The sequence below is a fragment of the Myotis daubentonii genome, chromosome 6, assembly GCF_963259705.1.
Source record: "Myotis daubentonii chromosome 6, mMyoDau2.1, whole genome shotgun sequence".
In the NCBI taxonomy this organism is placed as follows: Eukaryota; Metazoa; Chordata; class Mammalia; order Chiroptera; family Vespertilionidae; genus Myotis; species Myotis daubentonii.
Genome location: NC_081845.1, coordinates 37439844 through 37459632, shown reverse-complemented (window position 1 = coordinate 37459632; position 19789 = coordinate 37439844). Strand labels below are relative to the sequence as shown.

Sequence of the window (19789 nt, the reverse complement as noted above, 5' to 3'; positions counted from 1 at the left end):
GAAGTGATGAAGAACGGCCAAATTTTGCCATATGGTTTTTCAGGAGAAGAGGAAACATTTTTTTTTTCTTTCTGACACACTGTTCCAAAGGATCTGTGACTAACAAACCAAGCCAGCACATTGCTGGGTTCTGTGGCTCTGTGACTCAGAAGTCACTTTTCTATCCAACATATTAAATGTCAAGGAAAATATCTTCGATAAGAGAGGAGAAATTTCTTCAGGAAGCTTGGCTCCTGTGTGAGTGCCTCTCCTGCACAAACGAGCTATATGTTCTGCTGCTGTCGTTTAGGTGGGTTGCCAACCTGTAAGGAAACATCTGCCCGAGACTTCATAAAGAAGCATCAATCATAGAGAAACATATCTTAGTCCTCTATAAGTACCCCCAAAAGAACTTTACCCATGTAATCATAGTCAATGTCTGTTTAAGGGGAAAAAAAGATCAGAAAGAGACACAGACAGAAAAACAGAGAGAAGGGAAAGAAAGAAAAAGAATTACAGTGATACTTTGATGCATGCATAGTATGCAGAATTAGGAGACCACAAGCCCTGGTGGAATGCTTAAAGCCTCTGTACTATACAAAAATGTATGGGTTCCAGCCTAGTCCTAAACAAAAAGGGCAGTATTTATCCATCATTATTATGAGCCCTCAGTTCACAGTGCTCTAAGATCAGAAACCCTGATGTGAAAGAGGATTTAATATGTAGAGCTAGTTCTTGCACAGCTTGCTGAAAGAAGGGATAAAGTGAAGACTACACTTCTCTTTTTTATAAGGATTGTTTTCTTTAAGAGAAGCATAAGCTATGATCAAGGTGGCAATATAATCACTGAATTTTTGTTCCTCTAACAAAGGAAGCATGTTGACAGGAAACACTCAGCAAACCAATTATTTCATGCAGGTTTTCATTCATCCAGAAAGCCATCCTCAAAATAGATGGAACTTTTCCTCCTTCACCAACCAATCTGGTAGGTGCCTATGGCAAGTACCCAAGAATCTAAATAACACTGTTGATTCTCAACAAACAAAAATTAAGTAAAATAAGATCCAAGGAGTTCAACACGTAACTTCCAAACTTTAACTTTATAAATTATTTAATGGTGCTTTCAGCTTATATTTCAGCACATCTTGATGGTAGGCTAAGGCGGAACAAGATTTGTCCCCCAAGAAGATAAGGGATATTGAGCTCTGTTCCCAGAAGTGGAAGAACAGATCAATTAACTGGTCTTTCCAGTTTTGAGGAACATTTTAATCCAACTTAAAAAAAAAAAAAAAAGAAGGAAAAATGAAACAAAGTCAAGATTCCCACTATCTAGGAATTTGGGAAAATTAGAATGTATACCCTGAAAATAAGTAAATAAATAACTAAATAGCCAGGGAGAAGGAAATACAGGGAGAATTTTTCCTTAGGAGGCTAAAAAGATAATATTTTAAAAATAGGAATAAACTCACTCCTTCCTTATATTTTTTAAGCCAAAAACATTTAAAGTCATGCATAATAGATTAAAGTAGATTCTTCTATTTGTTACACAAGAGTGTAAGCATTTTTCAGGAGGAAGCATTGACTAGGCATCACTTTAGGAAACACAATCCTTTCCATTAAGAACAACTCTGGAAACAAAACATTCCATCTGAAATGGATTACCAGGCCACAACATGTGCAAAGCAAGTCACAAATTGGGAATGCATTTCTGTTGTCATCTCAAATTGGGGGAAGATCAACATGGAAGAAGGATTGAATATGGGAAGGTTTCCAAGCAACATCCTTGAGCTGAGTGTTCAAGGATGGAAAGAAAATAGGTTATAACAACATATCACATTTGGGGAATGGCTGAGGCTAAAGACTTGGAACAGAATAGTGAAAATTAAAGCTACCATCACTGAGGGTTTACAACACACCAAACTCTCTACCAGGGGTGAGGAATATCTGGCCTGCAGGCCATATAACGCCCACAAAATCATTTTGTCTGGCCCTGCCAAGGCATCAGGGGTGAGTTAATCAAATGTCTGATCAAACATAGCAGGCTAATTTTCAAGTTGATACTTTCGTATGGCCCAAAAATGGTATTATAAATATCCAAATGTATTATGCTAAGCAAAATAAGCCAGTCAGAGAGAGATAAGTATCACGTGATCTCACTCACAGGTGGAATCTAATGAACAAAATAGATCTAGAGACATAGAACCATGGAACAGACTGGTGAATATTAGAGGGAAGGTGAGGGTGGGGGAGGAGAGATTATCCAGGGAATTTATATGCCTATATGCATAGCCCATGGACATAGACAATGGTGTGGTGAAGGCTTGGAAGAGGCGGTTGAGGGGAGGAGAGGGGAGTCAATGGGGAAAACAAATAAAGGGGACATCTGTAATACTTTCAACAATAAAGATAAATTAAATAAGTAAATAAATATCCCCATGGCCCTTGGCAGAAAAAAAGTTCCCCACCCCTGCTCTATACAAATATTCCCTTTTGTTTTTTTCTAACTTAATTTTAATAAAACTGAGCCCAGGGCTCAGACTAAATCTCTCATCTTTGTTAGCCACCCTCACTCCCTAGTTGATCTCTACACCTCATGGCTTTGGTGACACTGTGCACTGATGACCCCCACATTTCTATCTTCAACCTGGACATGTCCTCCAACTACAGACCTGTATGTCCAACTGCCTGTTTGACATTTCCACCTGGATGTCTAAAGGATATCTCAAACTCAACATGTTTAAAACCAAATTCCTGACTTCCATCCATTCCTTCCAAAACAAAAAACTAAATGACAGCGACAACAGAAAACTACTCCCTCACCTACCTTCAGAATACACTGAGTGGCCAGATTATTATGACCACCTGACGTTTGTAGGCAAATTAGCTATAATTTCACGCTGAAGTTGCTAGCGGGCCAGACCATTATAAATAGGGAAGCAGATTGTTTACCATAACAGAAGTGATTTTTTTCCTGAAGATATGGGTAAACAGCACGATTTAATAGCCTTTGAACATGGGATGTATTTGAACGTGAGTGGCCAGATTATTATGACCACCCCATCAGTACTTCGTTGGGCCACCTTTTGCCTTCAATACTGCAGTGATTCTTCTTAGCTTTGACTCCACGAGATGTTGAAAGGTGATGCGAGGAATCTGACACCATGCCTGATGAATAGCACTGTCCAGTTCTGTGAGATTTGATGGTTGTGGAACCAGCTGCCTGATGGCTCTTTGAACTTCGTCCCACAAATGCTCAATTGGATTGAGATCTGGTGATTGTGGGGGCCACCTAAGCAAGGTCAAGTCTCCCTCATGTTCTTGAAAGCACTCCTGCACAATACGAGCACTGTGGCATGGCGCATTGTCTTGGAAGAAGCCATCTCCGTTGGGATACGCCATCAACATGATAGGATGAACCTGATCAGCAATGATACTTAGATATGTTGTGCTATTCAGACGTTCTTCCACATGAATTAAAGGGCCCAAATCATGCCCCAAACCATAACACTGCCCCACCAGCTTGAAGGGTTGTACTCATGCATGTGGGGTGCATGCTTTCATGCTGTTTCCACCAAATTCTCACTCTGCCATCTGCATGATGCAACTGGAAACGTGATTCATCGGATCACATGACTTTTTTCCAATGCTCGACTGTCCAATCCTTGTGTGCCTGTGCGAATTGGAGATATTTTATCTTGGTAACTGCAGACAGCAAAGGTGTTCGAACAGGCCTTTGGCTTCCATATCCCATACGATGCAGTGTACGGCTAATTTGCCTACAAACGTCAGGTAGGTATAACAATCTGGCCACTCAGTGTATAACCAGAACCAACTACTTCTCACACCTGCATTCTACCACATCTCTGAGCCACCACCTACGCCAGCCTGGATCCCTGCAGCCTCCTAAAGGTGGTGGCTATGAACTTCCTCTCCAGTGAGCCTCTGAGTCTGTGCATCCCAAACTTTTCCACTTGTAGGACAGGCTCCGGTTATAGACACTTTGTCTGAAGAAGAGACTAAGAGCGACTCTTGGGCAGGTGACAACAGAAACAATGGAGGCTAAGGGCGGCTGTGACATGAAGAATGCAGAGTGGGGTTGACGGCATCAAGGATGGGACATTTGAGAATATCCAGAGAGACAAAAGAGCCTGAACTCGTAAGAAATATCAAGGCCTAGGTCAAACGTTCCCTCTCAGTTAGCCTTTCTTGACTCCACAGGTAGAGTTCAAGACTGCAATGATAGCCTCGGTCACATTACTGGAGGCCTGTGCTGAGCGCCTCCCCAACTAGACTTTGAACCCATTTTTGTTCCCCCAGCACCTGCTGCAGCATCTGGGACCTGGTAAGCCCTTGGCAAAGTGTGTTGGATGCATAACATGGTACCATGGAACTTGCATTAGGAACATGGAGAAGAAGTGGCTGCATTCTTCTGGAAATGAGGCTCTGGAGGTAGAAAAACATATTTGAGTTTATCCAGGAAGATAACACTGATGGGAGCACAATGGTGGAGGAAAGGAAAGCCGTGGAAGAAATAATGTGGGTGGGGGGTATGAAAAAATAGGTTAGAACTAAGAAGCTAAAGGAGATCAAAGGAAGGGTTTTTCTCATTCCTCTGGAGGACGGTGGTGAGGAACGGGAAGAGGGGTGCTTAAAAGAAAAAAGAGAAAACCAGGCAACAAAGAGCACTCGGTCGAGGCTGATGGGATAAGCACCAGGCAAGCTCATACCTGCAGTTCTCAGTCTTCTCACTCCCGAGCACCAAGTAAATTACTGCGCTCCAAAAGGAGGGTGGGAGCCAGAAGCTTCATAGTCTGAGGTTAAAACTGGGCCACTTGGTGAGGTGTGAGCCCAGAGGCTAATGAGGTAGGCAGAGCAAACCCACGTTATTGCTTTCGTCCTCCAGGTTCACATTAACTCCGCATTAAGTGGTGCTGGAGCTCAACCTCTCGCCCCGCGCCAGCCCCCGCCGTCTGTGGTGTAATTCAAGGGAGATTCGCCGCAGAGCGGACCTTCCTCACCGCGAGCAAGGTGGTGGGAAAGCCATTCACAGCGCACACAGACCCAGTTCTGTCCAGGCCTCGAGGAGCACACTGGGGCAAGTACAGAATATACACACAATCACCACTTCTTCCTTGACAGTGCCCATCCCCCATCACCTCCCCTCACTCAAATGTAAGTGAGAAGCAGGACTCCGTCCCGCGTCCCGCGTGCCCGCGTGCCCGCGTGGCCGGCAGACAGGGGCCGCCAGCAAAGCGTGGTGGGAAACGCATGGACTCTGCTCAGCCCCGCTTCGCTGCAGTGAACGACGCACCAGGGGAGCCGCCCGAGCGAGCGTAGGGTTCAGACCCTGACGGTCCCAGCGGGACGGCCTGCGAAGCCCGAGCGCAGGGCCCCGCGGGCGGTCGAGGAGGGGGTGGCGTCTAGAGCCCCAGACTGCACGTTTGCCACTGACCTTCCGGCCGGGGCGCCTTCGCGGGGCGCAGCAGCCCGTCTCCAGCGTCCCGCTCCCGCCGCCCCCGGGCGGGGCCCGGCGCCCGCTGCGCACGTAGGTCACCTGCCTCCTGCTGGCGCCGCGCGCGGGGCCGGGCGCGGGCGGCAGGTGCGGCGCGGGCGGCCGGGGCGGGGCGCTGCGGGCCGGGGGCCGGGGGCCGGCGCGCCGCAGCTCCGCGCAGAGCCGCAGGCCCAGCAGCAGCGCGGCGCCCAGCAGGCAGCGGCTCAGGGGGCTGCAGCCCCTCCCGGGCGGCCTGTCCCTCGCCATGGCCGGGCCGACCTCGGGGCTGCGTTCGGCGGCGCCCGCCCGCAGCAGGGATGTGGCCCCGTGGTCCCGAGCTGCCAACTCTGGGAACACCCCCGCCGGCCAGGGCGCGGGCTCGGACCCGCCTCCCTCCCTCCCGTCCAAGGAAGCCTCGGCGTAACCTTATCCATCCCAGCCGAGCGCGCCGGCCGCTGGAAGGGCGAGGCGTGGAGGGCCAGGCGGGGTCCCAGGGTGCAGGCGGCTCGGCTGGGCAAGACCCGGAGCCCAGCCTCACCTCGGGGGTGTCGGAAGAGGCTCACTCCGACCCGGCCTCCGGGGCCTGGCGGAGCTGAAAGCTGTGGCCAGAAAAAGCGCATTCCTAACTGGAGGGATCCTGGGCCGCAACTTCATTTTCTAGTACTAGGGTTGGTGCAGACACACAGCAGGAGGATAGGTGAGCTGCCAGGTTTTGCTATAAGGAGCAAGTTCTGATTGTCAAGCAGCTCGTGCCATTGAGCACAATATAAAAATGCATCGCACTTATGCTCAGGTTCACAAATTCTCTCCCTCCAGAAAGAAGAGGGAGGAGGAGGAGAGAACAGCACTCGCTCAGTGCAGAATAATCAAATTAGAGTTATTCCATTTCTAAATTCTGCCTGAAGCTAATCCCTGCTTTCTCTCCGAGTTATGAAATGTGTGGGGGTGAAGGAGGAGAGGGAAAAACACACACACAAGATAACTGACAGCAGGGAGAGAGAACAGAAGATACTGGCATGATGTAAATCAAATTAATTTAGCTCCACACGCACACCTCCCTGCTGTCTTGCGCAGATACAGAGGGACAAATTTATCTTTCAGCAAAATGCTCCCCAGCTGGCATTTTCACCACCACCTTGACCTTAATTAATCAGACGAAAGGCTCACAGCCTGAAGGCCAGTGTTGGCTGTTCCATTTGCAAATATTGGTAAAATTCTTCCCCACAACCCTTTTGTGGTTTGGGTTTTAGGTTTGGCTTCGGATTTGGGTTTGTTTTCTGTAGCTGTGGCCACATTTTTTTTCATACTTTACGCTCGCATTTTTCATGTTTATCTGTAGACTACCTCTGCTGACCGATCCTCGCCCCTTAGGAGCCTACAGAAGGGACAACAGAGACATGGAGCCCCCTCTGCTATACCCCACTTGAATTTCAGGAATTTTCCACTGGGGGCCCTCCTCTCTAAAACCCCCTGGCTTAAGAAAGACTCAGTTTATTCTTTGTCACTGTAAACGCACTTGGACTCTTTCCTTACATGTAACAGAACCCAACGCAATCTAGTTCATTCCCTGGGCACACCAGGCCCTCAGGCTCCCGAGTGGTTCAATGGGACTGACTTCTGTTTTTTCTTAGGTGCGGCCCTCCAGCTATTGCAGATGGCTTTGTTTTAAAGAATCCAAGAAAATGCATTTTTCCTGATACAAACTCTAAGAGAGAACTTCACATAAACAACGTGAGCCGAGATGTCAGATATGAACTGTGTGTTGAATCAAGATTCTGCCTTTCAAAAGCTGTGAGACTTTGGACAAAGCACTTAATCTTTTTGAGCCTCAGTTTTTTCATGGACAAGTAGACCTATATATCTGGTAAGGTTACAAAGATTGAATAAAATATTACATGTTTAGTCCACAGACGATACTCAATTAATAGCAATTATTTTTATTATTTATCATTAAAGAAAAGCCTGGATGTTTATTGTCATGAAAAGCAAAATGTAAGCATTGATTCCAACGTAGGTAAATATAAGAAAGTATACAGAGATTTGTAGTCCTGGAATTAGGAGTACCCAACAATGCAAGAAACAGCCTCGAAGCTTCAAGATCCCACAAGTGCACCCTATTAGTTGTATAATTGTGTAATGCCATTTAAGACACGATTTATATTGTACTTGATAAACCTAGATAGAAGTTGTATTTTTCATGCGACCAACACAATGTCACTAACTAAAGATGTAACCTTTTGAAGATTATGATATCACTAATTTATGCCCTTGGCTCATCTGTTGAATTACTCTTCAGAGGGGAAAAATGAGGAGTATCCTATATTATTAAAATGGGAATATTTAGCCGAAACCGGTTTGGCTCAGTGGATAGAGCGTCGGTCTGTGGACTGAAAGGTCCCAGGTTCGATTCCCATCAAGGGCATGTACCTGGGTTGCGGGCACATCCCCAGTAGGAAATGTGCAGGAGGCAGCTGATCGATGTTTCTAGCTCTCTATCTCCCTTCCTCTCTGTAAAAAGTCAATAAAATATATTTTAAAAAATGGGAATATTTAATAAGACTGGACTGGGGGGTGGAGAGGGGAGACACATAGAACAGTGTAGCTCTTGAAGAGAATGGGGAAAATGACCTCATATTTTCCCTTATCTCATGTCTCTGGTTCTCTAATAATGTTTCCATTACAAAATTTAAATAAAGTGCAATATTGAAATGCCCCTTTTCTTATCTTTTGCAACTGTTTTTGAAGAATTCAAGCAAGTGCATGTGTTTATGTCTCCATGTGTTTATTACTAATTAAAAGGAACTGTTTATATGTATATAGCACCATTAACTTTCCAGGAAGAAATCTCCCATTTTTAACTTCCACACAATATTTCCCTGTGTCATGGATGATAATGAATAGTCAGTTGATAAGTGAAATGGGAGGCAAATCCAATCACTGTCATAGCTGAAAAGCAATCTTTCATTCACGACCTTTGCTTTTCTCATAGAGTTGAACTTGTCTTGGTTGTTTCTGGATATGTTTCAAAAATGCAGATAATCATTAACCACTGAGTCTTACATTGGTTAATTCAACATGCATGCAGGTCAGTAAACCACAAAAGCAGCTTTCATTAGATCACAAATTACATCCTCCTTGAGGTTTGAGCCAACAAAATGAGTAAAACAGAACATTGTTTACCCCTAATCTCCTAGACCTCATACATTTCCAATTTGCACACATGCTGCAGTGCAGTGGTGCTCAAACTGGGTTAATTTTGCCTCTCAGGAACATTTGGCCAATTTCTGAAGACATTTCGGTTGTTACAACAGGAGATGGTGCGGGGAGGTGCTGCTGACATCTAAGGGATAGAGAAGAGGGCTGCTGCCAAAAGTCCTCCAATACAAGGAATAGTTTTCCACACAAAAAAATTATCCAGCCCAAAATGCCCATATTGCTGAAGTTGAGAAACCCTGATGTCGCATAACATAGATGTCTTTTAATTACAGACTGTCCAGAGAGAAAACAGGCTGACAGTCAAGGATCCTCACCTCACAATGTAGTTATTTCTGTTTCACAATGTGAAGTACCTAGCCTGAATTAAAGTCATCAAGATTAGGAAGGAATAAAGCTGGAATTTCTGACATCGGTATCTTCCTCCACCCCACCTACCCCATCATCTTTTCTCCATGTAATACGTGTTCATTGTGGAAAATATATGCAAGCAAAAGAAGACATCAATAGTCATTCAGATAGAATGATTCAGAGATAGCTACCCTCTCAGACTTTTGTCTATGCATATATATTGTTTACAAAATGAGATATTATACATATTTCTTTATAATGTTTAATAACAATGTTATTATATAATTTACATATTAAATAATATGATGTCTGGAATTTGCTTAAAAACAATCTAGTGGGGAGATGGGAGACAACTCAGGGTATAAATGAAACTAGAGTTTATAATTATTATTGCATAAATGTCAGGTGTACAATGTTATAATTTGACATCTGTATATTCTACATCATGCTCACCACCGAAAGTCTACTTTCCATCCATTACCATGCAATTGACCCTCTTTACCCATTTTGCCCTCCTACACTCTCTCCCCTCTGGTAACCGTTGTCTGCCTCTGCGAGTTTCTTTTTGTTTTGTTTGTTCATGTGGGATTTTTTTTTTTAATCATACAACATTTGTCTTTCTCTGTCTGACTTATTTTGCTTGACATAATACTCTCAAGGTTCATCCATATTGTCACAGATGTCAAGATTTTATCTTTTTATTGCTAAGTAGTATTCCATCTTGTATATGTACCATATCTTCTTTATCCATTCATCTGTTGATGGACATTTAGGTTGTTTCCATATCTTAGCTATTATAAATAATGCTGCAATGGACATAGAGGTGTATATATCTTTTTAAATTAGTGTTTTTATATTCTTCAGATAAATACCCAGAAGTGGAATTACTGTGTTGCAGAAGACCAGAGAAAAACCAAGCGATGCTTTAGAGAAAAGGAGTTACACTGTTTATTTACGCCGGCGGACTCAGCAGAATAATTTTCCGAATCTGAGTAAAATAACATGCAGGGAGCTTCTCTTTTATATCTTTCTGGTGTCTTTGTCCCACAAATATGGATTATGCTTCTGGTCCTTTTTGCGGGCTTTGCAAGAAGATCCCCAGGTGTTGGGGGTCTCCAGGCCATATCTGATGGTCTGGCCTGGTGCCAGTGTTAGTAACTCCCCCTCCGGGCATTGCACTGTTCACAGTTTTATGGCCTCTGTATTTAGATAACAGGTTCTTCAAGACCAGTTTCTGGGAAAGAGGTAGTGACTTAATTATAGGTTATCAAGAATGTACACTGGGCTTGCTGGCACAGATTCAGATTGCTAGCCTCCCCACCACCACCCCCAAATATCAGGGTTACATTGGAATTAGCCTTTTAGCCTCCTCAACTGGATCACATATTAGGTCTATTCTTAATTTTTTGAGCAATCTCCATACTGTTTTCCATATTGGCTATACCAATTTACACTCCCACCAACAGTATATGATGGTTCCCTTTTCTCTGCATCTTCTCAAATATTAGTTATTTCTTATATTTTTATGACACCCATCTAAGAGGTGTGAGATGATATCTCATGGTAATTTTGATTTGCATTTCCCTAATAATTAATGATGTTGAACACCTTTTCATGTGCCTTCTATAACATATTTTTAACGGCTACATGTACCATGATTTAACCAATCTGCCACTGTTAAACAGTTAGATCATTTCCAAGTTTTAGTGTTATAAACAATGCTGTGTGGACATCTTTTTAGCTGAACCTGATAGATCAGATGTGGACTCTGTGAGAGAAAGAAAGAAGTCAAGGATGATACCACGGTTTTCCCAAAGTATTGCAAGAATAAAGTTGCCATTAACTGAGAAGGAAAAGACTCAAGTAAGAATAATTCTGGGTGGAAAATTAGGAGTTTGATTTTGGTGGTCATATTAAGTTTGGGAAGCCATTCAAGCTTGGGAAGACATCCCAAGTGGAGATGTCAAGTAGGTAGTTGGATTGAAAAGACAGACTGGAATTTAGGAGAGCAGTTAAGGCTGTAAATATATTTTTGGATCATTAGCACAGTGATGTTGAGTGAGGGAGGGGCAAAATATATGAAGACTTAGCTCTGGGTCCACCAATATAAAGTCAGGAAGATGAGGAGGATCCAACAAAGGGTACTAAGGCAGTAAAATAAGAGAATTCACTGTTCCAGAAACCAAGTAAATGAAGTAATTCTTGAAGGAAGACACTGAGAGTGTGGGCTAATAAAGTGTGGGCTGAAAACTGCCCATGAGATTTGGTGACATGATGCCTTGTTTATTCTCCCTCCCAACTAGAATATAAAATCCATGAGGTCAGGACTTGGTCTACTTCGATTATTAATCCCAGTTCCTAGAACAGTCTCTGGCATGTAGTATGTACTCAATAAATATCTGTTGAATTAAAAACTAAAGAATGAATCAAATCCATGTGCATTCAAAATTATTTCATTATGTTAAATTTTTAAAAGAGTAGAATCACTAAGTTAAAGCAAAATTATAGGTCTTTCAATGTGAAGTGCTATTATCAATTTTTCAATCAATCAAAAAAAAAGGCTGTATTGATTCCATTTAAAGCTCATCAAATATTCCTTTGTTATCAATGGGAAACCTCAAAGGATAGCTTGAGCCAGCCTCTGGCAGACAGATAGACTGAGCAGTTTCTTTTTCGTCCCCTCCTACTCTTACTACAGTTGAACCCACACTTAAACTCCCCCCCAGTGCCAAGCCCAAGCCCCATCCCAGGTGGATTTGTGTTCACTCTACTGTCAATTCGTTGCCTCCTCCCCACCTCGAGGACGTAGCTAAATATTGAGATGCTAGCTCAACATGATTTAAGGCCCCATCAGCAATAGCCATATTAAAGGAAGAACTCACCAAAATGAAAGCTTTCAAGGCCTAGAACAAAGTGATAGGAGGATGACAGGCCCGGGATCCGCTACTTGCGGCTGGGAGCCCTGCCTATAATCACACCACCGCCTGGTCCACGGCCTAATAAAGCTGCCTCTGGGCTAGTCCTGTGGAAAATGCCCGGGGAATTGCTTCATGCCCCGGCCTGCTTGGGAAAGAGAGCTTGAGCCTTCCGGCCTCTTTTGAATCCCTAACTCTGAGTTCTTCCATTCTCGGTGTTTATCTCTCTCCAGCATTTGTGGACTTGCTTTATCCTCCCTCTGCACAGACTGTTTCCCAAGCACAGGGAAGGGGTCTTGCTCACTCCGGACCCCCTGCAGCGCCTTACACGGATGGGCCTCCATCATGACTCTGCAATTGTTGACAAACAACAGATATCAAACCCAACCCTGCTGAGATCAGACCCAAGAGAGCACATGTCTTGCAGCAGATCCATTGCTCATTCGTCCTAACTGAAAAGGAATCACACCCAAATCTGTGATGGCTCACAAGGAAGATCTCCAACCTGGTACCTTTTTCACCTCAAGGAACAGCGGATGCTTCACGGGAGCCATTAGAAAAAAAAGAACAAAGGTGAGAGATGTGGGTGTCAGGGGAGCAGCCATGGCGGCTGATAGCTCTTAGGTAAACCCTGGGCCCAAACAGGAAGTTCATAAAAGATGCGTATCGCATACACTTTCTCGAATTCTGAAAACACATCGGAGGCATTGTTAGATAGGTTTATTTACAGACATTAACTCCCACGATGAGAAACTCCTGGGTTTTTATGACACTAAAGCAGTTTAGGCTAAGAATGATCAAAACACTGCTGGGCTCATAGGCCCACCTGTGGAGCGCTGCCCCTCCCTCACCCTCGGCTCATCTTATCATTATGACACATGCCAGAAAGGATCTCCCAGCTACACATGCCAGAAAAAATCTCCCAGCTACAGCTCACTTTGAAGTCAAAGACATTTCCTGGTTGAAATTTTCCCAAAGTCAAGGGCTTAAAAACCCTTTTAAGGTCAGAAAAGATCACCAGGGAACTGACAGGATTAAGTGAAGCACAGCAGGCCCAAAGGCAAAAATCTCAGGGCGCTGTCATTCCAGCTTAGCTTGTGAATATATTAAAAGTCCTGAGGTCAAAAGCCATCTTCTTTTCTCATCACATCACTGCTCCAGCCCTGGGGAAAGCATAAGAAGTACATTATTTTCAGATCATAATCAGGGGCTCTCAAACTTAGGTGTGCATGAGAACCCCCGGGGAGTTATGTAAATGGCGGTTCAGAAGCCCCACCTCCAGAGCTCAGTCAGAGGCGAGCCCCCAGAATCTTTATTTTAATAAGCTGCAGGTGGCCCGGGATCCAACTTTTAGAAGCCTTGGCATAGAGGTGCCCCAGTCATGATGATGGTTGGCGTGGCAAGGCGGGGGGGAAGAGGGGGAGATGACAGAAAGTAGGAAGCAGTTAGTACAAGGTGTTCATGTATCCATGGGTGCAAATGTTCTCTCTCAACCTTCTAGGTATCGTTACTAACCAAGTTTTAGGCATTACATCTATCAACAAGTGAATCTAAGAATCAAGTGAATAAATAATCTGATGAACAGAATGAACTGTTGATTATAATAGAATCAGGGACATAGAAAGGGAATGGACTGACTATTCTTGGGGGAAAAAGGGGTGTGGGAGATGTGGGAAGAGACTGGACAAAAATCGTGCACCTATGGATGAGGACAGTGGGTGGGGAGTGAGGGCGGAGGGTGGGGCGGGAACTGGGAGGAGGGGAGTTATGGGGGGGAAAAAAAGAGGAGCAAATGTAATAATCTGAACAATAAAGATTTAATTAAAAAAAAAAGTTTTAGGCATTAACAAGAGGGCCTCATATTCAAAATTTCAGGAGCCCCCTTGGCACCTGATGGGGAAGTAAAAGGACTACAAAGAGAACAGCTTCCTTCCTTCCTTCCTTCCTTCCTTCCTTCCTTCCTTCCTTCCTTCCTTCCTTCCTTCATTTGCTCTGAGAACTTCCCAGAGCTCTTGAATGAAAGGGAAAGGAGTTGGGGATACCCTCAATTATACTGTAAGGCCAGAGCTGCTCCTTGCTTATTCTAAGTAAGACCATAGCACCTTGAAATCTGCAACACCCTCTCTGGAACACAATGTCCTTCCACTCACTATAGGACCCCAGAGACTTAAAGAGACATGAGCCCAGGAAGGGAGATTTAAAAAGCAAAGCCAGAAGGTCAGGTGGAGCAGAAGACCCGAGTCTCAGCTTGGCGTCCCTTAAACGGCTCACTAGCAGCGTGGCCTTTCACAAGTTCCCTTACCTCTCTGTGCCTCGGTCTCCTCATACATAACATAGAGACAGTAACAACTTTCCCATAGGGCTGTCATGGTCGTTGAATGAGTTAATGAACTCATTTAAAGAACTTAGTGTCGTTCTTTCTGGCCCATAGTAAGTGCTGTCATGTGTAATGGGTTATTGTCATTGTTCACGTAGGAAAGGACAATTGTTTTCCTTGTGCCCTAGTTTATATCCCTCTTACCTGCCAGCTGAATTGTCTGTTTGGGGCTTGGGCTTACTGGGTCTCCACTCGAATGACATAAGAGGGCATGGAAACCACATCTCCACTTCCGTGTTACTCCTGAGCCCATGGTCTTTTTCCTTACAGGGGTTCTCAACTTTCCTGATGCCGCGACCCTTTAATATAGTTCCTCATGTTCTGGTGACCCCCAACCACAAAATTATTTTCGTTGCTACTTCATAACTGTAATGTTGCTACTGTTATGAATTGTAATGCAAATATCTGATATGCAGGAGGGTCTTAGGCGACCCCTGTGAAAGGGTCGTTCAACCCCCAAAGGGGTCGTGACCCACAGGTTGAGAACCGCTGCTTTAGAATCTTCAGGTGCCAGGGCCTATCTTACTAAGGTTTCCATTATTTCTGGGAAAGCACATTGATCCCATTTAACTAGCCGGTCTTTTTCTTCTCCCTTTGATCCACAGTATTCAAAGCCATGTCCTTTTTCCCTATAGTTCTGATTTCTTTGGTTTTGGGTACCATTTAGGCACACCACTTTCCCCCCTTTTACCTTTCTCATTGTTGGCTGTGCTCACTTGTACCTTTTCTCTTTAAAGCAAGCTCTTCATACCGTGCCGGTTCCATCACCTCTGATTCCTTTCAACCTGCCCCTTAGAACAACCACAGCCTGGATCACTTGACTATGAATTTGCACCGTCCATGTTAGATGCAAACTCAATTGCGGAGCACTCATCCCTACACCTCCTTCAGGACTGTTCACTGTGCACAAGGCTGCTGAGAATTTCCAGAGAACTGCCCCCTCCCAGAGGGGACAGAGGCCAGAAGATACTCTCCCTCCTCACCACCCTCCTCAGCGACTTAGAGCGTTGCTCAGAGAGAGAGAGAAACAAATGCTGTCTTGAAAGAAGGTTGCCGTTGCTAGGAGAGAAGCAGGAGAAATAGTTCCCTGTCACAAAGGGCGGCCAGGAGAAAAGCGGCTCTAGGCCAGACGACATAGCAGAGTGGGGACGGGTTCTGGTGTCTGGCTAATGTTGCGGGTGTGTAGCTGCCATTAGGTGCTCTAACCGAAAAGTATGAGATCACAGGAATAGGTTTTTAATAGCTGCAGTTCTTACTTTAATGTCTTTGTGGGTTTTTAATTTAGCTGTTAGTGTGGGGAAATTGTAAATAAAAAGCAGGAAACAAATTCTCATTACTGACATAACTTCTGCTGCTCAGGTATCCCGGCACTCACGGCCTCCGCGGTGGCTGGGTACTGGCCTAAGTCCCGCAGGCAGGTACTGGTGGGCACAGGGGCGGTAAATTATTTATTTTTGCCCTCCTGTGGTAAGCAGTCTCTGGCAGGGAGAGGAGCTCAGTAAAAGTGTGCGACTAAGGATTTCAAACTGCCTGAGAGACAGTATATAGATAAACCCCACCTTCAGGCGTCCTGCATTCCAGCCGGGCCTCTCCATGGGCTACACCCCAAATACAACGGTGTTTTCCTGCCTCCGGACCTTTGCTCATGCTAGTCCTCCTGCCTGAAAGGGACAATGCCGCCCTGTCCTGGAGATGAGAAGGTCCTAGTCCTAGCAAGTGCCAAAAGAGCAAGCTGAGGAGTGTAGATTTTATTTAATGGGTAATGGGGAGCCGTTGGTGGGTTTTGAGCAGAAGACACAGGTGTGAGTTCAAGGTTGAGCCCCTTTAAGGCCTTTAAGACCTGAAGAATGCAGATCATGGCACTCGCAAACCCCCACTTTACATACTTCAAAGTAAAAACAGTACCAAATAGTAAAACACAAAACATCAGCTATATTGACATGGAAAAAGCTTGATCCCACAGTTGATCCTCCATCTGCTGATGTAAAATTCTGGAGGCAAAAAGAGGGTCTTTCCCAGACCTTTCTCTCCTCCTCACCACTCAAGACTGACATGGACCTCTTTCTTTATTGTAGAACATTCTCCCAGAAATATACCAAGTGTTATTAGGTTTGAATATAGAGATCTAACAAAATAAAGTGGTCTTGCCTGTCTATGTATTTTCTTCACACAAAATTAGGCAAGGGTGGAGCATAATTGTTTCAGACTAAATCCTCTCACTTTTGCTGCAGCCTCACAGAAGGCCCCGAGAACAGCCTCACAGTGCATCTAAAGCAGCGTGTCCAACTCAAAGGCTCACCCGGGCCAAATAAACAAGGTTTACGTGTATGTGGCCGCAACTAAACAAACGCTTCAATTTTCATAGAAACGTAGGTTTATTTCGATAGAGACATGCTGAATACAAAGGGCTGAAATAAATGAGGAATCGTTAACATAAAATAATAGAACATTTTAATACAAATTAATATTTTCTCTCGAACATTAACTTACCAGACACTGAATAACTGCACAAATTAATAAGCGTAACACAAATAAACCTATTTTTCTTGTTCTCTGAAAGCAAAATATCTCCTGTTGTGCACACCAAACACGTCAGTTCAAGACTAATCGGCTGCTAAAATATTCGCTGCTAGTATTAGTGGAGAGAAATGGTGCGCCTGCACATAAGGCGTGTAAGGGAAACGAATGCGACTTGATTATAGTAACCAGTCACTAGCGAACTTTGTGGTTCATTATTCATAATTATGTATAACAGGATATTGTAAAAATTAAGTTGTGAAATTTTTATTAAAATGTTTCTTACATACTGTTATATTGGTTGGGCTGCAAAAATATTCATTGTGGGCCGCAAAAATATTCATTGTGGGCTGCATGCAGCCCACAGGCCACGAGTTTGACATGCTTGATCTAAAGTGTCTTGAAACCTTTAAATGCTGCACTGATGAAATTTTAAGGGAATCTTCATTTTGTATAGTACATTAGATTAGAGCCCTCCTAAGTCTGGTAGACAATAATGAAAATCGTTTGCAAGCCACACAATCATGTTCCAGCACTTAATTTCAGCACAAGAGGAAACTGGTGAGCATTGGGCAAATTCTTCATTTTGCCTAATTCTGGTTTAAAAGCAAAAGGGGATCAATTTCACAAAGGGTCCTTTAGCCCTAAGCTTTTAAAAACAACAACAACTAAGTTACTCATGAAAAGAAGCTACCTTAAGGTTTCATGACTAAGAAATAAAAATCAAAACTAAATCCACAATCTCACAATCATATCTCTTTAAACAGAGAGACCCTCTTTAACACAGAGGTCTTTATCTTCTTGGCCACCATGCTTTAATAAAATACAGCTCTTTCTGTGTAGCCTGTCTCAAACCCTATGTTAAACAAAGGGGAGAAGTCCCATTATTTTTCAGGCTTTAACATCTCAGGATAAATTGGCTGTTCATCTATTATTCATCTGCCATTGTTAGAAATTAAGTCTTTGTTACTGAAAGAGGTAAAACTTAGCAGGGCAGATCAATAGAATTATTTTTCTCCTCAGACAATAGAGGGTAAGAAGATAATGATTAGCAATGTCTTTAGAAAAAAAAATAAAACCTGCCTTTCATTAGCAGTTCATGATCCAGAAAAGGCTTTTTTGAGTTTCTGAACAAAAGACAGCTCCTAAGGTTTAACAGCTTCCTGTATCAGAGAAATTTTCTGCAACTCTGAAACCTCTCTAAGTGCCCAGCAAAAGAAAAGCATATTCTATGCACAGTCCACTCTCAGAGCCATAGGAAAGCCTTCGTGATTAACGCTCTTTGAATTGTGCTGGGCCGATGCTAAGCCCCACATCACTACACTGGGCCAGCGGGAGCTGAGAAGTCAGGAGAGAAAGCAGAGAGCTCAGACTGAAGCAAGTGCTCCAGCAACAGGAATAGCAGCTCTGCTCTCAGAAGGCAGCCCGCTCTGGCTGGCTTCACACTTTGGCCTCACGTGGTTTTTTGGGAAGCTACTTGTCATGAGATTTTATGATCTGTTAAAAAAAAAGAAAAGAAAGTGTAAGAATATTTTTTCTTACCTACTTACAAGGATGTTGGAAAGATTAAAATTAGATAGCTGTGAAAATGTTTCTCATTCTCCTAGGAAAGGCTAGAGAAATGCTTTGTGGATAAACTTGCGCGTTGGAACTTTAAAATAGTCAGAATGATCCCATCTCACAGCTTTCTCCCATTAAAAACCCAGGATTCGGCTGACCCAGCAGTCAGTCCCCTCATCTCTGAATAGCTCTTGGAAATCATTTTGCTTGAAGCCCAAAAGTATTTCATACATGACAGACAAAAAGGAAAAATCACCACCCCTCCAGACCCTTCCTGGATTAGTCAGGAGAGAAATTCCAGCAGCCCTGCCTTGTCCAGGAGAGGAGATATTCTCCCTACCCCGCCCTTCCTAGCCTCAAAACACATTTTCCTTTGTCTCCTTCCAAATATAAGAACTAGCAAGTGCATTGCCTCCTGTTTACAATCTGTTCATATCATCATGTTCTATTCTGTCACTTATGCCCTAATGGGTAAGGCATGGCCCACCCTCAGCAAAACTGTATATTGATACCTCCATGCTCTGCACATCAAACCCTCAGCAACCAACACGTCCAACTCCAGCAGAGACCCAAGACATGGCATTCCCACACACGTCCACCTTTTACTCCACCACCCTGCCCATCCCCAACTCTACCTTATCAAAATCAACTTTCAGCTGAGGCTGCAACACATTCCCATGAAGCTGTAAGTCACTGGGATCTGCTTTAAGGAGCTACACCTTTCTAAATAGTTTTACTTCATGTGCTTCTCCTTTTCGGACGCTGAATACACCTTCTCTCCCCATTTTTCATCCCACAACCTCTCCCCAGTGAGAAGAGCAGAAGGGAAATTTCATTACTGTTAAAAAAACAAAAGCTATATACAATAAGACATGCCCCAACAGAGGTGTGAAGTACATAGGAATGGTTTAGAGGAGGCAAAAAAAGGGGGGGCGCTTAAATTAAAGAATGATACCCTAAGAATGGAATTTCGGGTGAAATTTGATGGTAGTAAACTCAGGAAACAGAGGGCCTCCCCTGAAGCTACTCAACCTGGGTGCTTCCTAGTCTACCTGCAGGCTAGCCTAACCTGATTATGGGGCTACATGGTACCAGGAACCGAGAACTGAGTGGTGGAGATGGTGTGATGGCTTCTCAGGTACCGGGCCTGGTTGGTATGTAGCATTCAGTTGCAGATAGCAAATGCTACAGTTAGGGTTAATATAAGCTGAAAGGTACTTATTTCCAAGTATTATGTGGCTTCCTAAGTCATGGAAAAGTAGAGGAAGAGGTGCTGACTGAGCTACTGCTGGAAAAGCCGCTGCCACTGCTCTCGGATGCAGCAAATGTAGAGCCACAAGGTGTCTGCCACCAACCACTCCAGCAGGAGTGGATGCTTCTGGCCCT

General features: G+C 44.0%; 1 protein-coding gene and 1 long non-coding RNA gene across 2 annotated transcripts in view; one reads left to right on the top strand and one right to left on the bottom strand.

The window, feature by feature from the left end:
* The window catches only part of METTL24 (methyltransferase like 24), an 81655-nt gene extending 75807 nt beyond the window's left edge, over positions 1-5848 (bottom strand). Inside the window, exon 1 of the mRNA XM_059700723.1 lies at positions 5432-5848. Coding sequence (XP_059556706.1) covers positions 5432-5737 — 306 coding nt within the window. The 5' untranslated portion in view covers positions 5738-5848. The remainder of the gene's footprint in view (positions 1-5431) is intronic.
* On the top strand, positions 5440-11403 carry LOC132237000 (uncharacterized). The gene is made up of 3 exons (XR_009453429.1): positions 5440-5524; positions 7102-7334; positions 9899-11403. It is a non-coding gene; the product is annotated as an uncharacterized LOC132237000 (long non-coding RNA).
* The last annotated feature ends 8386 nt before the right edge of the window (positions 11404-19789 follow it).